The following is an 18,472-nucleotide window of genomic DNA, read 5'->3' as shown; positions in this document are numbered from 1 at the left end:
GAAGGAGAAAAATTGACTGCTGTAGCTGAACGCAGGACAGGCCCCCTGAATGGGAAAATATATTTTTATCTAACAGCGCTTTCTCTCTTCAGGTTCAATTACAACTGCAGATGGTTCTGCCCTGGTGAAGTTTGGAAATACTACAGTGATTTGTGGAGTTAAAGCGGTATGGTTGTTTTTTGTTTTAATTTAGCTGTTAGCTGAACTTGTGCATTTGTGTTTAGAATGTGTGTCCTGTAGAATTACAATAATATACCAGTCAGACACAATTACAGTCTTTCACCTTGGTTTCAGACATGGAATTGTCTCATCCTACCTGTATAGTCTGAGAATGTGCATTTTTGTGGTGTATATTATGTATGGGGAAAGATATATACAAAAATCAAGTCTTTTTTTCTAGATAAAAGTTCTATAGTTGAGCAGTTACTGAATCTTGATCAATAAGTGCATTGGTAATTAGCTGGCTGGATTATTAAGTGTCTTGTAGCCTCAACTTTACTGCTGGACTGCCATGAGCTGTGAGACAAATCACTGCACGTCCCTGTATTGAGTTTTCATATAGGAAAAATACAGACAGGGACTTATAAAAGTGGCTCTTGTAAATCTCGTTGTAATGATAACTGGCAAGAAAATGACTGTTTCTTTACAGAATAGCTGGAAAATATTTTTGTACAAAATTAATCTCTTAGGTTTTGTCTTCTTTTTGTTTGTTTGTTTCCACAGGAACTTGCTACACCCACAGAAGATTCTGCTAATAAGGGATATATTGGTAAGCTTTTCAGGTCTCTTAAAAGAAGAATGAATTTGGGTAAAATTGTCTTACTTAAAGTCAGTTTCCAAGTTGACGTATAAGCAGCGGTCTTTCAGAAATGTCAGAATTCCCCCTGCTGCTCCTGTGAAATTTCCATCCACAGCTACCTTCTTACTGCTGATTCCGGGCCAGGCTGAAAACAAACCTGCGCCAGAAGGAAGTATGTATTTTAAAAGGGGGAAGGCAGTTCATATGAAAGACTGTGGCATGCAAGGTGACATAAACCCTGTTTATTTCTGGAAGAACTGTGGAAGTCCCAGGGGCACGTGTTCACCCCTGTTTGGAGGTTCTTTTGAAATAGAGTAATTCTGTGGGAACTGAGAGCTTAGACAAATTCCGTTTTTATAAGGCATCGCTGAAGTATGTTGTTTTCAGTAAGCTTGATTGTGCTTAGGTGTTTGTTTTCATTTTTCTCACAAATGTTTATGCCTGGTTTTGCTTCAAGTCTAAAGCATCAGGTTTTAATGGTTGATGAAAAGCAGATGGCATACCAGTAAAGTCAGGCAGTAGTGTGAAAATGCTGTTGTTTCTTGCTCAGCTTAAGAATGCTTAACACTCAAGGAACTGTTTGTGTGGGGTCATATTCATAGCAGGATTGCTCACAGAAGGTGGTAGTTAGGAGTATGTGCTTCTCTGTGGACTATATAGTTCCTGAGTACATAGTTTTGCAAGTTCTTTAATACAAATTCATGCCTAATTTTATTTTTGAGAGAAGTAGGAAGACTTGATTGAAAAATTGCCTTTAATTTGAAGACATGAAATGGATTAAGAATGTATATACTGTTATTTCTGTTTTTGATATCCCACTGCTTGCTTGCTTTAGCTTATGACTAATGGTTCTTGTTACTTAGTTCCAAACGTAGAACTACCGTCCCTCTGCTCACCGAGGTTTCGCTCTGGCCCTCCTGGTGAAGAGGCTCAAGCAGCAAGCCAGTTCATTGCAGATGTGATTGAAAAGTAAGAACAATCTTAGTGCACTTAAAACACAACTCAGCAAGACAGTTTTCTGTTTCCTGGTTTACAGTCTCATTTTATTTCAGTTCACAGATAATAGAAAAAGAAGACTTATGTATTGCAAACGGCAAGGTAAGTTATGTCTCACAGTGAAGAGAGATGTACTAACGGAATCAGTGTTGAGAAGTTAAGGTATTTGGGGTTACATACATACAAAAGCAGGTTGTTGCTGCTTTTTAGTCTTTATAGCTTGGTTTACATCTGAAGTGTAGGAATTGTACAATAGAAGTAAGTATCTTTGGTCACATAGCCAGCATTTTCTCAGATTTTGCACCATTTGCTTAACTGCTGTAGCATCTCACATGTACAAACCTTTTTTGGTAGCTTGTTTGGGTGCTATACTGTGATATTATATGTCTGGACTACGATGGAAACCTTTTGGATGCCAGTGCCTTCGCTTTGTTGGCAGCATTAAAAAATGGTAAGTACTCTCTAGAGCAAGAGACACGCTCAGATTAGTGTTGCTTGGAGAAATGTTAGTTTTGAGTCATGATGAATAGGTAGCTGAATCACAGTTAAGGAACTGCTTGGTTCCTGTCATTTGAATGCAGAATTATTAAAATGCAACTCCCAGGTGGACATGATGGTATGGATGCCATAGATGTGTAACACCTGAGGAGTGGGAGCCGTTTGTATGTGTATTACTCCTCTCTTACAAGACTAACTGCTGTTCTGCCTTGTATTCTGCCATGTCAGAGAGCTGAAACTTTCAGCAGTGGCCATAAACAACTTTAATGTCTGGAACAGGTTCTTACCTCATTAATGTATTTTGTGTAGGCAGATGTTGTTGGGGGCTTTGCTTACACAAATATTCTCTCAACAAGAGAGTATTCCAAGCTTAATGTGCTATAGTTTGAAAAAAAAGTTTTCATGCCTGCAGCATGTGGATTGATTATTCACAGGTATGTGGCTTATAAATGCACATAGGAGCCAGAGTAAAGGGGAGCTTTCAGCAAGGCCTCCTTTTCCAGCTGTGAATTGCTTGCCTTTTGAATTCTTAAAGCTGCTTTGCTCCTGATTTCCATCTCCCAACACTATGGTTCTCATTTTCAGAGCGAGAGTTACCTGAAGATCAGATTCACTGATTCTACAGATACATAAAACTCATGAGATGAGACTATATTCCTAGTTTTTGTATGTCCAGTAGACTTTTTTTTTTTTTTGAAAACAATATTTTTGGTTAAATATGGCTCTAAAGTAATGTAGTTGTATGGCATTTTGGAAGCAAGTGATGCTTCCGTGCAAGGAAGGATGTTCTCTTTGAGGAGATAAATTAAATAATTCCTTGGCCAGGTAGTTGTAAGATAAATATTGTCCTCAAATTCAGTAATTTTTTTTTGTACAGAACACCAGTACTGTAGCCAAAACTCTTACTCTGATCAATTTTCAGTGGCTTAGAAGAGCAGTTTAAATATTTTGTTAGTCTTCGACATCTTTAGGCCTACTAAATCCATCAGTGTTTAATGTTATACCATTGTCATTTTTCATCTCTTCAGTACAACTGCCATCAGTTACTATAAACGAAGAAACCGGTTTATCAGAAGTTAATTTTAAACAGAAGAATCCTTTGATGATTAGAAAGCATCCAGTTGCCACGTCATTTGCTGTATTTGATGAGTAAGTTCATAACCGTTTTGTACTTATGTAAAAGAAGTGAAAGACAGAGGATGCTACCGATGATGTTTGTGCTCTTCTGCTAGTGAAGTACATGCAGCCTCTGGCAGTGCGGTTTCACTTGATCTGAAATCCGCAGCCTCTCTTGTTGAACTGCCCAGTAGTTCTGCAATATGAGCAAGTGTGCAGAATAACAGAACAGTTTGTCCAACTTCTTCCTTAAGACATAACTGGTTCCCAACCTAAAAGATACACTTGAAAGTACAGGAATAAGTTTTATGTTTTTGCAGTATCTGAGAAGGAAGAATTAATGCTTTAGAAACCTATGTAAATAACTGATACACAAGATGGTAGTTCTTGAACAGCATGTATCAAGGACTTGGTTAACAGAGGAAGTAATAGTCTGTAAGAACAACATAACCTTTGGATAGCTGAAAACATAATTACCCAAGATGAAGTCTGACCAACACTCTTAAGTCATTGTTCATGTAGATAAAGGATCTTGTAAGACTTAAGAATAACCATATCTAGTAACTTGACTCCTTACCTGAAATTGTTTGCTGGCTTTTCATTAGTCCAGATGTGTTAAGTATTGTTCTGCTGCCATTTACAAGAAATGCATGGATTTGTGGTGGCATCCATTTGAAAAGTAGAAAATGACAAATGAGATGATGTTCACTGTGCTACGAGTCTGATTGATTGAAGATTTAGGTATGTTTAGAGACTTCGGGGGTTTATAGCATATTAATCTGTATATGCAGAGATGATTAATAGGCTCTTTCATTCACATAGGAGATGGGGGGTAGGGAGCACTGAACTCAAATGTTGATCAAGTGATTACCAAAATGAATAAAAGCAGAAAGTGATCATTACTTTAGAGTACTTCTGTTAATTGTTTTAATACCAGTTCTTGTGGGTCTGAAGTGTGATGTAGGCTGGAAGTTAGAGTTCGGCTAGCACCATGGGCAGACATCGTCAGCAGGGTATTATTTGCACACAGCTCACAAACGTACTTGCCAGTAGAAAAAAATGGTGCCTTTGGAAGAAAGCTTTCAATGAGTGTTGGGCTTTGTCCCTCACTGAAACCAGCTGTTGCATCAAACAAGTTACCCAAGTCTCCCGTTAGCTCCTAAAGCTAAATATTGAGGGTGGGTGTGCGTATGAGTGCCTGTGGTTTGTGGTTTGTGTGTTCTGGGTTTTAAATTCCCATTTATTAGTTATTGTACATCTGTTGACACAGCCCTCTACAGAATGTGTTTTACATACTCTGGCTTCCAGAGACATTTTTCTTCTGCATAAAAGCCCTCCTTGAATCAATAAAACTCCTGGGTTGCTGGATCGTGTGGCGGTGGGTGAGGATTGCTGGTGCATAGCACTGTGCAGCTCCACCACGGGCTCCTGTGGCAGCAACCTGTGCAGATAATGAGTCTGACCTGGCACAACTCTCCGTGTGTGCCAGGTCCCTCTATGCATCACGCAAATAGCTGATGCTGCACAGTACACGGACAGAATCAGTATAGCAGTATTTTTGAGTAGGGTAGAGAAGGACTTACGTTTTCATTACATCACTGCTATTAAATGGCAATCTGAAACTGTTAGTGATGTTTTAAGTTTCAGCTTTGAGGTCAAAATTTTCTTGTGCAGTTGGCTTGTAGATTAGATCCTCTTTCCCCCTCTCCCCCCCCCCACCATTGGTTTGCTCTATTTTTAACTTAAATGGTTCAAAGTATCAATATTTAATCTCTCTTAATGGTGTGCGTCATATCATGTGTGACAGCTTATTTTGGCTGCCTTAAGGAACCCAGTAAATCCAGTTGTGACTGTTCCTAGTCTGGTGTTGAAAGTTTTCTGACAAGAAACTGAGAACTACTCCGGTGAATTTGCCATTGGAAGTGAGCTTTGCCTTAAGGTCTGGTAGAGATGAGTGCAGCCTATACGTAAAAGCAACGCCATTGTCTTTGCATGACTACAAAGTGACTGCAAGTGGCAGTTTAATGGCATTTTCATGCAATTGGGTGTCATGGATCTCTGATACTTTGGCATAAAGCTGTACTTTCAGCAGCTGGTATTACAAGACACATGCACATGAATATGTGGAATCTTCCACATTTTTTGTTTGTTTGTTTGTTTGTGTTTTTTTTTTTCAAATCACTGCATTTTGGTAAGAAAACAGACAACCCTGAGCACTAAATCCACCTAATAGTATTTTGTAAAAGACTACAGTAAAAATTAATGTTATGTGTATTTTGCAGTAATACACTGATGCCTCTGCATATGTCTCTTTCACAAGCACACTGCTCATTGTTGATCCAAATGCTGAAGAAGAAGACTTAGCAACTGGAACAGTGACTGTTGTAACTGATGAAGACGACAGACTCTGTTCTGTCCACAAACCAGGTACTTCCACTACACAAGAACCTATGGAGACAATAATTTTTCCTTGACCTAGATGTTAGGTACCTGCTTTTCATTGTAAAATGTAGGTGCTTCATGAGAACGCTGTCCACTTGACTTATTAAATGACTTGCTCTTGAAATTCCTTTTCAAAAAGGTGGCATGCCTGAAGTTCAGGAAGTCACAGCTTGACCTACATACAGCTCAGGGCAGATTTTGAGTATGTCTCCTGTTATACCTCTACTTTGTTTCTGTTTTCTTTGCCATGTGCTCCCCAGGTGAAAGTTGCTGGTCATGAGAATTACTGTATTACTTAATGTGCTCATTTGGAAAATACATTTAGAGATACATAACTGAAGTATTAGTAGAAAATGCTTGTTTCCTTTAATTTTTAGGTGGCAGTCCTCTCACAGGAGCCAAGCTTCAGGACTGTATCACCAGAGCAATTACAAGACAGAAAGAAGTAAAGAAGCTGATAGACAAAGTAATAAAAAGTATTACGCCCAAGTGAACAAAAGGAGAGATCTTTTTGAAAATGGATTGGTAAAAATTGTATTTGTTACAGTGTTCACAAACCTTTCATACTAAATAAACAAATACCAATACTACATTTACAAAGTTCATTTTTTCTAAAATGCTTGTCACCCTTATACTATGTACAATGCTGCTGAGTGGTAAAAAATACAAGAACATTCTGTTAAAAAATTAAGTGATTTAAGGAAACCAGACTAGCTGCTTTATAGGTGAAATCTCCAAGTTCTGGAGGGCTGGCTTCCACAACCAGTTAATTTATTTCAGTGTAATGTCAGAGTTCATTTTCCCACCAGTGATATAAAACTGAATTGATTTTAAGCTTTCTCCTTTTTAAATTGGGAAAAAAAAAAAAAAAAGAAAAAACAATCCCCTCTGAAACAGTTTTGTACTGGGGGGAGAGCAAGTCTCAGGACTGTGGAGGGGCCAGTGTGCCTCTTTTCCTTTTACTTTTTGAGTGGCTGCCTGAATGCTGTTGCTGCCGCAGGTGAGCTGCTTGTGCTGCTGCTGCTGCCATAGCCATTTGATGCTGCAAGAATCGCAACTGCTGCCATGAAGGAGAAGGGGGAGAAAATGCTTGTTAGTGTTGACGTTAAAGCTTTGTTTCACATCAGGAAGAATGAGAGGAAGGGGTGTGGAATAAAAGGAAAGAAAACAAAAGAGGAAGCACCAGGTTGACAAAAGGAATACACCATGTGCTGGGGCAATGAGTACAGTCAAGCAGCACCAGTGGCACAGAAGCCTGCTGAGGGCATATCTAACATTTCACACATGTTTTTGGCAGCTTTGTTTCTTTGCCCTTTCTCTCCATCGCAGTAACTGCAGTAACTCAGCAACTTCAATGAATGTTTGGGTTACATAGTATATTTTAATGTAATATCTTCTCAGTGTATGCATTGTATGTATTTTCTACATGTATCACAAAGAGGAGGCTGTGTGCTAAAAAAGTATTACCATATTTTCATAAAGCAGCTGAAAAACAGAGCTAAAGGATTGCTTGGCCAGAGCTGTCACTTCCACATACTGACCACAGCAGTGCTACATTCAAACTTACATTGACCCTATTTTCAAATCTCTTGGCACCTGGCAGAGCTCACTTAGGTGTGTGCCACAAGCACTCCTTGAATGTTAGCAAATCGGGAAGGTGGATGGCTTAAATGAATAAAAATAAATTCAGTGCTCCAAGCTGAGAGAACCAGATTTTAAATCTTCCACGACAGTTTGCAAAATCCACGTGTTTTTCATTTGCCAGATCATAAGTAAGGACATTAGTTTAAAAATAAAAGTCAAAATAGGGTAAATTTTTGTTTCATTTTGGAGCTGAGAATTGTATTTTTTAAATCTTTATTATTTTTTTAAAACACAGAGTGAAGTTGCTGGATTACTTGTATCTGTTGCTGCTGCTGCTGCAAGGCTTGTTGTTGTTGCTGTTGTAAGGCAGAAGAGAGCTGGAATCTCTGCTGAGGAAGGCTTTGCCCAGGTCTGTTCACAGCAGAGCCAAGCTGAGACAACACTAAGAAAGGAGAAGGGGAGAGCAGGCAGGTCAAAGAGGGCAGGTTGAGTTTGGCAGGGTCAGGGAAGGAAGACATAGGAATAGAGTGTAACAGAAAAGAGGGATCAAGAGGATTAGTTTCAGAGTTAAATTGGAAACAGTGCAGAATAACCATGATCTACACACTCTGTTAGTTAGAACATAATTAGATTATGAAGTGCTTGTGGAGACACAAAGAGGTTTCTCATATTGGATGTTAAGCACACAGTTAAAAGAAATGTTCCTCAATGAAGTCTGGCATGGAAGTTCTCTGTATTTTCTTTTTGTATTAAGTGTGATGTTCATGTGATATCAATTTCCTACACTTAACTGCCAAACAAAGCAGGAAAGTGCATGCTTTGAAGTATTTCCTGTGTAATTCATCTGCCAACAATAAATAGTAAATTGTTCTGATGTAACACAAGACTTCTTTAAGACCAAACTTCATCTCAGTGTGAATTTATTGACACACGCACTTCACTGGACAAGGAGGCTCAGCAAGCACATACCTGTGGCTTGAGGTTGCATAAAATTCCCTACTCCGGTCAGGTTAATTACAGCAGCTTGTTGGGCAGATAATGCCTGATCTTGAGTAGATGGACCTTGGTCAGAGCCCTAGCAAAAATGAAAAGCTTGATCCTTATTACCAAACTTCGGTATCAACGAATAAGTAAATAAAGCCAGTGTGAAGGCAAGCTTTTGAAGTGCCACTTAAAACCATTTAATTCTACACCTTCCAGTACATGTAGATACAGGCTATGTTGTAGTCACTACTAAAGTAAAACAAACAGATGCTGAATGCCCCAAACCAGCTCCATTTTGGCAGAAATGGTATAATGCCTGTCACCCAGCAGAAGTCCCATGTAGTTGTCAACTTCCCTAGAGCCAGCAGAGACTACAGTTCATGGTTGCAATCTTACGATAATTTCCTGTCCCACTCCCAACCCCAAAGTCTTCAGGTGACACCTGAAACCATCCATGTGCAAAGGTCTTTGTCAGTCAAAATGTGCCAAGTCTGAAGCTTACATTCCCATGTTCACATTGTGCCACACACTCCTTGATTTCATAAATAATATAAACCCTGCTTTTAAAATTTGATTTTCAGAACAGAATTGTTCTCACAGTAATCATTCAAATGGAATTAGTGGAGTCTGAGCCAGTGTCTACTGAAGTCAAAGGGTACTGAATTATGACCTCTTCTAGAAGTTAAATTGTGCACTGATTTATAAGTAGGGAAATAAAGTATTACATATGTAATTCAAGCAAGCTGCATAGTTTATCTGTCAGAAAATAAAGAAAAGCTTTTGAACTGGTGCACTTCCAGAGTTGCAATGCTTCTTTAGAATAACCATATGAAATAATGCCACTAAGACCTAAGTAAATTCGACCAAAAGACTACACATTTGGAAGATGTCATCATCTTGATGGAGATGACTAAGACTTAGAAAGTCACAGAACTAACATTTGGGGAAAAACTCTAAATACGAGTTGAGAACATACACTGTTTGCAGCACGGAAAACTGCAGCTCTTTTTGGGCATAGGTTTTTTCCACAAAGCACTTGGACTACAGCATGATGAGCACATACATTCTTGTCCTTTGTGAAAGCTAAGGAATTGAGTATTTGTTTGAGCTCATTTTAGCTCATGACCCTAGTCCTAGTCTGTAATGTGTGGTAAGAGAGAAGTTCGTTAGGGCAAGTCAGCTAATGCAGAAACTGATTTCCTCCAGAACTTTCTGCCACATGAAGAACTAGGCTCACATCAGCCCTTTTGTAAATGCCCTTGAAAGTTTAATGTCTCAAAAATAAAACCCAATGGTATGAGCTTGCATTATTTCTTTTTAGTAGTTCAAATAGAAACTGACATTTGTATTCTGCAAACAAATCCGATTAAACTGTCCTGCATTCCATATGCCATACAAACATTAGAAAGAGGTATCTTATTTATGACCAGTCTGCAGAAGAATGAGCAAAATTATCATGACAAACAAAAAAGCCTTTAATGCTACTTACAGGCAGCAGTACAGCAAGTGTCTTAAGATTACAGCTTTAAAGCCAACTGGTACTTCCTCTGGTGCAAAGAGAACAATTCTGCTGAACTACAGCGGTGAGGATCATAAGCCAGCTCACAGCAGTGTAAGTAAGAACTTGTACTTACTCTGTAGTTATCCTGATTATGGTTTTAACGTATTCATCTGATGTATCTCTACATCAGCTAGTTCTAAACAGGACAACACTAAGCTGATTTTACACCTCTCTTCATGCTGGAGTTAGTATTTAGCCAGTTGTTTTGTTATAGCTCTTTTATACAGGATATAAATAAAGGAGAATAATCCAGATCCAGCCATGGCAACAAAGGCACTGCAGTCTTTGCAGTTTGAGAAGCATTTGGAGGAAGACTTTCCTCCCCTCTGCTTCAGATCTACTGGGTAAAGGCTCATTTACTTGTGGAGATGGGGAGAATAGGAGAAATTGTTTGGTCCATGCACCCCAGGCTGAGGGCTGTTAGCACACACCTGTTCTCCCTGTTGCTGAGGACTATAGGTTGTAAGTTGCTGAGATTGTTGCTGTGGAGAAAACTGTGACAGCGGCTGCTGCTGGAGTGGGTTAAAAGTAAGTGAACCACCTGGAAGCTGCTGAAGATTAGAAACAAAAGGCATAATTCAATCAAACTGCTGAGTTTCCCACTATCTGAGGATAAACATGATATTGATAATGATGTACCCCTTGGAGGTATGGTTTTGGTTCTGTTTGTTGTTTCTACGCTTTGGGTTTTTTTAATCCTTTGATATAAATCAGTTTACAGTTGCTGCTGTTTGTGAAAAAGCCTTATGCTCAGAAAACAAATTATAGCAAGATATTTCCACAGGAAAATAGAGTTTTATTATTTACATTCTGAAAATGTAAAGGCTAGGCTTTGAAAGCACTGTATATTGTTTTCCCTTTTGGAATATTCCACTGAATTTTAATAATGCTTCCAATCAATGAACTGCAAGGTCTAATGCAAAAAAACCCCAAACAATGCTTGAGTGAAACAGCCTTGACTCCTCTCCCTTACCCCAGCTTTAATTGTGCTGATTTCAGCCAAATTATTCTTGGCTCATACAAGTGGTAGAGGTAGCTTGAAAGGATGCACTTCAATGTGGAATCACACAAATACAAATATTCAGTTTTATAGAAGAGCTCTACTGTGGCATAACTGCCTCCCGTGGCTGCCCTCTTCCATGTTTCTGGAGTGTGTACAGGAGTGGAAGGAGGAAGTAAGTAAAGCTACAGCTGATCTTTCACTGGTAGTAATGTTTTGAAGCATGGTACAACACTTCTGGAATGCTGAAACTGCATTTGCAGCTGACTTCAAGATCCAGGATCTCCACCTGGTTCTAGAAACATCCTCTGTTCTGCTTTTAAATGGAACTCTGACATAATAAGGAACTTCTGCTCATGTTTGTATCTCTATGGATGCTTAAGTGGAAAGAAAACATTTACAGACCTTCTTAACTCCCTATCTTACCCAAACTTCTATTTCCATTACCAGAAGCTCTTTAAAGCTATTAATTTACTGCACCTTCCTATGCATGTTAAGCTCAGCTTTTAGGCATTATATGTGTAACCCCTAAGTGATTCTACTGTAGTTTTATATTTTAAAAATAATAATAATTTCAATTTAAAGAATTATTTGCAATAAAAGGGTAGGTGAATCTTGAAAATAAAAGATTGTATTTTAGGATTAATCTCTTGAATTCAAATGTCAGCATGCTTAGATTACTGAGAACTAGCTGCTTTCTTATGAGGTAGGAATGTAATTTCCACTTAGTATCTTTATGGGAGTAGCTGTCTTGCTTATTCTAAGTATTTTAAATAAGCAATTAAAATTTGCAGTAAATGGTTTGTCAAATCAACTGGCTTCAAAGATCAGGGTGGGGGCAATGCAGTACTAAACATGTCTCTAAAGAAATATAGGAAATTATCATTATCATTGTGTCCAAATATATCAATTACCTGTAGAAGATTTAAGGGCCGAAGATTTGATGCATTTTTCAAACCAAAGGGGCTGCCTGTTAAAGAAAACATCTTTTTATTAGTAGGAACTCTTCACTTAATTATATTTGTGTATTGCAATTAATAGACCTTTCCACTGGGATTATTTCTAAACATTTGGAAGTTGTAAAACTGGCTCACTGTATACTTAATACAATGCTGCATTCTCTGTAATATTGGTAAGTTCGTAGTTATCCAGATTCAAATTTACAGAGAGCTGACTAAACAGAAAGAAATCTGTATCACTACTAAGCACTGTAACCTGTAACATATAACCTGTTCATGCATTTACACAAAGGTGAATGTGGAGAATATCACAGCAGTTATTCTTCAGTTGTTCTTCTTCTGGCTTTAAAACATTTTACTGTTTGTACAGTAAATGCAGAAATGTCCAAGCGCTCAGTGAAGTAACAGGCTCTCGGTTTCTCAATCACTAACAGAAAATAATGCCACCGAGGGCTTCTGGCAAGATATATCTGACTTCTATGGCTTTTGGTATTATTCCTCAAGACACTCTTCAAAGCTATGCTAAAGAAAGATGTACGTGTGGTAAGTGATGAGGCGGGTATAGAAATGATACAAACTCTCCAGTAAAATAGTGTCTGTCTAACAGAACCCCCAAAGGTCTTCCACAGACCTCGCTCAATTCACTATTCCTATCTGTTACGTGGGTGACAGCATAAGCATGTAAAAATCTGACACCAAACTTATAAAGGTTGATAGTGTTAGAAAGGACAGAATTAGAATTAAAGGTGATCCCAGTGACTTAAAGAAAGGATCCAAAATTCAGTAACACTGAATAAAAAAAGACGAATGAATACAAAATTGTGAGTAACTAGCTTTTGTGTCTGTACAGCAAGAAAGGACATAAAAAGCTACAGTAAGTCACAAACATATCCAAACCATCCATATCACAAACTATAGAACACACAAAAGAACCTCTTCATACAGTTTACATTTATAAATAACTCACTGTCACAAGATGCTGTAGAGTCCAAAAATATAAATGGGTTCAAAAAACAAACAGATAAATCCACAGACTAGAAGTCTAGCATGGGATATTGAGCACAAAGATCCATGTTGATAGTCTTCAGCTGAGAAAGTCTCAAAGCTGTAGATTGCCAGAAGAGGAACAGGTTGTATACAAGGGATATTTCACTTCACATTTTTGCCTCATCTTAGACTCTCTCCTAAATATCCTCTAATGGCAACTGTCAGAGACAGAATATAAATTGGATGGATTTTTGGCCTAAACCAGTAATGCCATTCTTATGTTAATGTAATGCTGTTGCAAAAAATAATAGATATAAAATAGGCAGACCTCATTTGGGGAAATGTTAACAGGAATGTTGTGAAAGAGATGAGATGCATTTATTCTGCTGTGCTCCACAGTGGTATATCAGCCAAGCTGAGGCTTGTGTCCAGTTTTGGTTATCACATTTTAAGAAGGATGTAAGCAAATTGGACAGTCTAGAAGAGAGTGACAGATTATGAAAGGTTTGAAAAGTACGACCTAGCAGAAAGAGAAGACAAATGTGGGACATGACAGCACGTTTGATACTTAGAAGGTAAAAAGAAAGGGTGAACAATTGTTTTTCATGTCTGCAAGGAACAGGAGGAAAAAAAAAAATTGCTATTAAGAAGATGCACTGTAATTAGAATGAAACATTTTGTATAGATGAACTACTCCAAACAGCCACCAAGGAATATGGGAATCTTCTTTAGTGAAGGTATTTAAAGTCAGGTTATACAAACATTGGTTCAGTATGTTTTAGACAGATTTGACCCTGTTTCAGAATAAAGGATGTAAAGCCTCTTTTACATTCTGATTCCATAATCATACATTAGTTTTCGTTTCTTATATGTTCAGAAAAAATAAACTAAAATTTTAAATCCCGCTTTAATAAATATTGAGGCATACACATTTATATAGTTACATTTGAAGGCAATAAGAAACTACTTAACTGTCCTACTAGACTTGGAACAGACTGCACAGAGAAGTTGTGGATTCCCCATCTCTGGAAGTGTTCAAGGCCAGGTTGGATGGGGCTTTGAACAACCTGGTCTAGCGGAAGGCGTCCCTGTCCGTGGCAGGAGGGTGGAACTGGGTGATCTTTAAGGTTCCTTCCAACCCAAACCATTCTTTGATTTTATGATAATAAAGCCATACCAGGGACAGAATAAAATGCTTCACACATTTAAAAAGTGAGGCCTCTAAGTCATGCCTTTTTTAGTAGCAGTCATCATTATCGAAGTTGCATATAAATGGAATTTATCTCAAACTTCCTAGTGAGCATACCAAACAATCCAGGTTTAGAAATTCCCAAAAATGAATCGAAAGCATAGCCTACATTTAGAATGCAAAAATACGCATGTTGCTCCTGAGCTCCAGCCATCGAATACACAATCTATTCACACAGTGGCCACTTTTGTCCACTGTACTCAAAATGTTTACACACTGTCCCTATCTGCAGGGTGGCTTTTGAACTTATGCACACTAACCTGCTTGAGAGGCAGACTGCATTGCAGCAGGCAGCGCATTTGGTACCAGGCCTCCTGATGGTAAAATGCCACTCAGATTTATACCTGCAGGGGCTATGGCACCAGTGTTGCACCCCAACATAGGGTTTGAACCACTCATCAGTGTCTGCGCTCCACTGTAGAAGAGGAAAGACAACGCATCAAACCCAAGTGGTACAAGTAAATCTGAGTAACTGAAGTTCTGCCCTGTCTCATGACAAGTCATTTAATGTTTGCTGTAAATAGGATCATGGATAAGGCATCAAGGCAGCTTAAAACAATCATTATGCTTAGGGTATAACCAATACATAAGTCCATATTCTCAGGATATACACTTTTTTCCCCCTTTGGTATAATGTATAGACAATAAAACACAAGTGGTTCTTCTAGAAATACGGAAATATCATGAAAGTGGTTGAACTATCGTAACAAAAAGTTAAGGAACAAGTTTATGTTTTCTTTTCGCATTAAAAAAAAAAATCTAATTAATCAACAGTGATCAACTGCTGAATACCTTGGATGGGTCACTCAAGTGTCTGATACTTGCATTGAGGAACACCATGTACCTGCCTTATACTGACCATCTTACATTGATTACAGAATTTCATTTAGTCTAAAAAGCAGTTCACATTATATACACAATCTCTTTCTGACAGCAGCAGTTTTTGTTTTTTTCTTTTTTTAAACCACAAAATGAGTTTTAAGGATCAAAGAACGTTTAACCTCAATGTTTGATCAAATTCTTAGAAACCAGATTTGTTGTTTACCTTTCATTCGTAGGCATGTTAGTACCAAATCTTTCTATTTTTAGTTTAGAGTTGTCTACCTATAATATTTCATCTCCTCTGTAATAAAAAAGTTTTCAAACTTCAAGAGCAAAACCTCAGAAAATACTTAAATTGAGGTTAAGCTTTAAGAAATTAACCTATAGACATGCAAAAAGCTAAAAGCAATACAAGTCTTTCTTAATAGACCTTTTCAATATTCTTACAGTAGGTGTCTTATATTTGAGAAGTACAAATAGTTTCTCATGGCTTTTGACTTCATAATTACAAAGTGAATTGTAATCCACAAAGAGCTTTGTGGATTGCAGATCCTGAAAAATATCTATCCTACTGTATGCTGGACAGTTCTGTACCACTCCCACCCTCCACACCCCAACAACCAACCTTCCCAGGGCAAATTAAAAGCCATCATAACTTACCACACAGAGCCCACTACATTGATGAAGTTAAGTCCTGCAGGGTTTGCCATGACCTGGGTGGATGTTGTTCCTGTAGTAATGGATGTTACCATGGTGGAAAGAGGAATGGTCATTACAGGCAGTGCCTGGCTCAGAGACATCTGCTGCTGAGCAAATGGGGTTAACAAAGTGGGCTGAGGGGTGAAGCCTGAATCGTGGGGAGTAGGGGTGGCAGAAGGGGTAATAGGAGTTGAGGTCTGAGCATCAGGAGGGTGTGGGGTCGATGAAGGGGTGTTGGTTGGAGTAGGAGTAGATGGTTTAGGAGTTCCAGACCCTGCTCATTGAGAAAAATAAAAAATGCTAGTTTGTTATAAAAGGCCAGCCTTTCTGTATAATAAGGTTAATGGAATGTTATTTAGCACTGACAATCTGCTCCATTTTTCAGACTGCAAGTGTTAATTTCTACATGACAAGAGTGTTGCAGCACGCACTCATTGTTAAGGATGCAGCATAATCACACAGAAAACCCACTCTCCATGCTTAATTCCTCAAGCCATACACCACTTCGTATCCTCCATTAACGCCTCCCATAATTTATCATACATTAAGTCCTAATTCCATTCAGAAATACTTAAATTAAAACAATTTCTTAGTGACCATTTTAACGTAATTAATGGTTTTGTCCTAAAATGTTAAACATACAGTCTATATGCACTGCCTGCACAATAGCATCGTGTTAAAAACGTATCATGGAAAACAACAGAGTCAACAAAGAACATGTACTACTGCAATAATCATGGGGTTGATCTAAGTTTCATGAGATAGTTAAACTTCCATTTACCAAATTTTGACCAAATAAAAATATTTTTTTAAATATTTAAGAACCAAAGGATAATACTGCATGTTTAAAAGTTAATGCGTAATTTCTTCTGCTTAAATGTAGATTGTATAGCTATATTTGTTGTGGACGCAGTAAGCACAGTTTATCAATAAAAAAAAAACCAACAAAAAACCCCAAAGGCTTGAGGTGGTTTTTGTTTTGGTTTTTTTTTTCTGGGCTTTTTTTAGCTTTCGTGTCCTGCAGAAAGAAAGGAAGTAAATGTGAATGTTGTGACCAGAGCCTTAAAGTAACAACTGTGTGCAGCAGACTTACACAATTCATAGCACTAACATAAAAACAGAGTCAATATGTTAGAAGAAAACTTTTATAAGTTTTCTGTTTTTCTTTGTGCAAAACAAGAAGGCAGAAAAACTACACCTTTTGAGCTATCCAGATTTTAAATTATTTAATGCAAAAAGCATATAATACTGTGCAGAATACTGGAATGTGCAGTATACAATTATTCATAAAAACCTGAAAAACTGCAGCTATGATTTCTCATTGTACAAGTCTGTTCTTGAAATGTCTCAAGACACATACATATTTTAAAAAGCGTTTATGATCTATAGCTATGATTACAATGATCCTGTCAGTGTTAATAATAATACTTAAACTAGGATGTCACTTATTGAAATTTACATTTTAACACCTGAGAATATGGTGCTATCAGCAGCAGCATCACCACCACACTTGGAATCAGCAATGATTTGTAAAACAGTGCAGAAGTGTTTTTAAAAAATCATCTTATTGTTTATTGTATCACCACCTTGGGACTGATCAGATTATATACATACATAGAGATACAACTGCACCAGCTCCTATAACATTTAAAAAACCAGATGCTTAAATTATGTAAAAGCAAACTGATCTAACATACTGTTTTTACACTGGAGGAAAAAAAGCTACACTTTGGAATTTTATCTCATCACATCATCTACCAGCCTTTCATAAATGAGGAGATCATACTAATTGCATAAAATGTATTAAAACGTATACACAGAGGGTGCATACATATATACAGAAAAAACGAACACAGTTACAATAAACATAAAATACATACAGTGAACAAGAGACCTGCCTAAGGCTGCACAACTTATACAATTTAGGGTACACTGTACACTTAAGTTTCGTCATTCCACAGGTTAAGTAGTTTATCTCAGGAAGCATTTATGCAAAAGCCTAAGATTTAATGGAGAATTTAGGTCGTGACTCACTTTGTGAAGAGCTTGCAGGAGACATGGCAGCTGGAGAGAGCATGCTAACTTGGTTAAGATCCATAGATTGTTTCCGAGAAAGACCAGGAGGCTTAGAAGGAGGAGGAGGAGTTGGGGATTTTAGATAGCCACTTGACTGTTGCGGACTAAAAATATTACCTGAAAAAGCATAATTAAAATACATTATTGTTCTGTGAGTACATGTTAACTCAAGTATTTGTTAGGATACAATCTTGTGAACAATATAATCAGAAATAAAAAAAATTATGCTTTTTTCACAGGTAAGATAATGATTTATTTTCTTTTTTTTAATTAAATCTTTACTAAAGGAATATGATGTCATTTTACAACAGGCAGAACACATAAAAAAGGAGATGCCCAAGTCAATAAGTAATTACCTGAAGAGCTACTTCCTGAACTTGAAGGTAATTTGATGGGAGGAGGTCGGTGTTTTACACCTTTCCCCAATACTGAAGACTGAACAGAGCCTGATATACTTTCTGGCTGCTAGGAGGAAAGAGAAATTAACACTACCACAGCAATAATGAGAACTTCCACATATTTGACAGAAAAGACAATTAAATTAATTTGCATTAAGACTTCTCAACCATGACAAAATTTACCTTCAAACATTTCAGATTTTTTTTATGCATTTTAAAAACTTAACCTATGACTGAAGACTCTCTTTAGATAACATGCTTACCATCAAGCAGCAGCTTGAAATTGCAGGCAAAATTTAAAC

At 37.7% G+C, this 18,472-nt stretch overlaps 2 protein-coding genes across 2 annotated transcripts in view; one reads left to right on the top strand and one right to left on the bottom strand.

The window, feature by feature from the left end:
* Positions 1-76: 76 nt before the first annotated feature.
* Positions 77-6,447, top strand: EXOSC8 (exosome component 8; the record flags this gene model as incomplete). The annotated part of the gene is made up of 8 exons (XM_010015082.1): positions 77-166; positions 724-769; positions 1,663-1,768; positions 1,852-1,897; positions 2,150-2,246; positions 3,322-3,442; positions 5,730-5,836; positions 6,229-6,447. Coding segments are annotated over 8 exons (729 nt in total), but the record flags the coding sequence as incomplete, so codon positions are not given.
* Positions 6,370-18,472, bottom strand: part of SUPT20H (suppressor of Ty 20 homolog (S. cerevisiae)) — a gene marked incomplete at its 5' end in the record, with an annotated part of 31,034 nt that continues 18,931 nt past the window's right edge. The window contains 7 exons of the mRNA XM_010015081.1: positions 6,370-6,911; positions 8,405-8,510; positions 11,895-11,950; positions 14,436-14,590; positions 15,658-15,727; positions 17,731-17,889; positions 18,129-18,234. Coding sequence (XP_010013383.1) covers positions 6,811-6,911; positions 8,405-8,510; positions 11,895-11,950; positions 14,436-14,590; positions 15,658-15,727; positions 17,731-17,889; positions 18,129-18,234 — 753 coding nt within the window. The remainder of the gene's footprint in view (positions 6,912-8,404; positions 8,511-11,894; positions 11,951-14,435; positions 14,591-15,657; positions 15,728-17,730; positions 17,890-18,128; positions 18,235-18,472) is intronic.

Source organism: Nestor notabilis, unplaced genomic scaffold (genome assembly GCF_000696875.1).
Source record: "Nestor notabilis isolate BGI_N333 unplaced genomic scaffold, ASM69687v1 scaffold5165, whole genome shotgun sequence".
Taxonomy (NCBI): domain Eukaryota; kingdom Metazoa; phylum Chordata; class Aves; order Psittaciformes; family Psittacidae; genus Nestor; species Nestor notabilis.
This window is presented reverse-complemented; position numbering and strand designations above follow the sequence as displayed.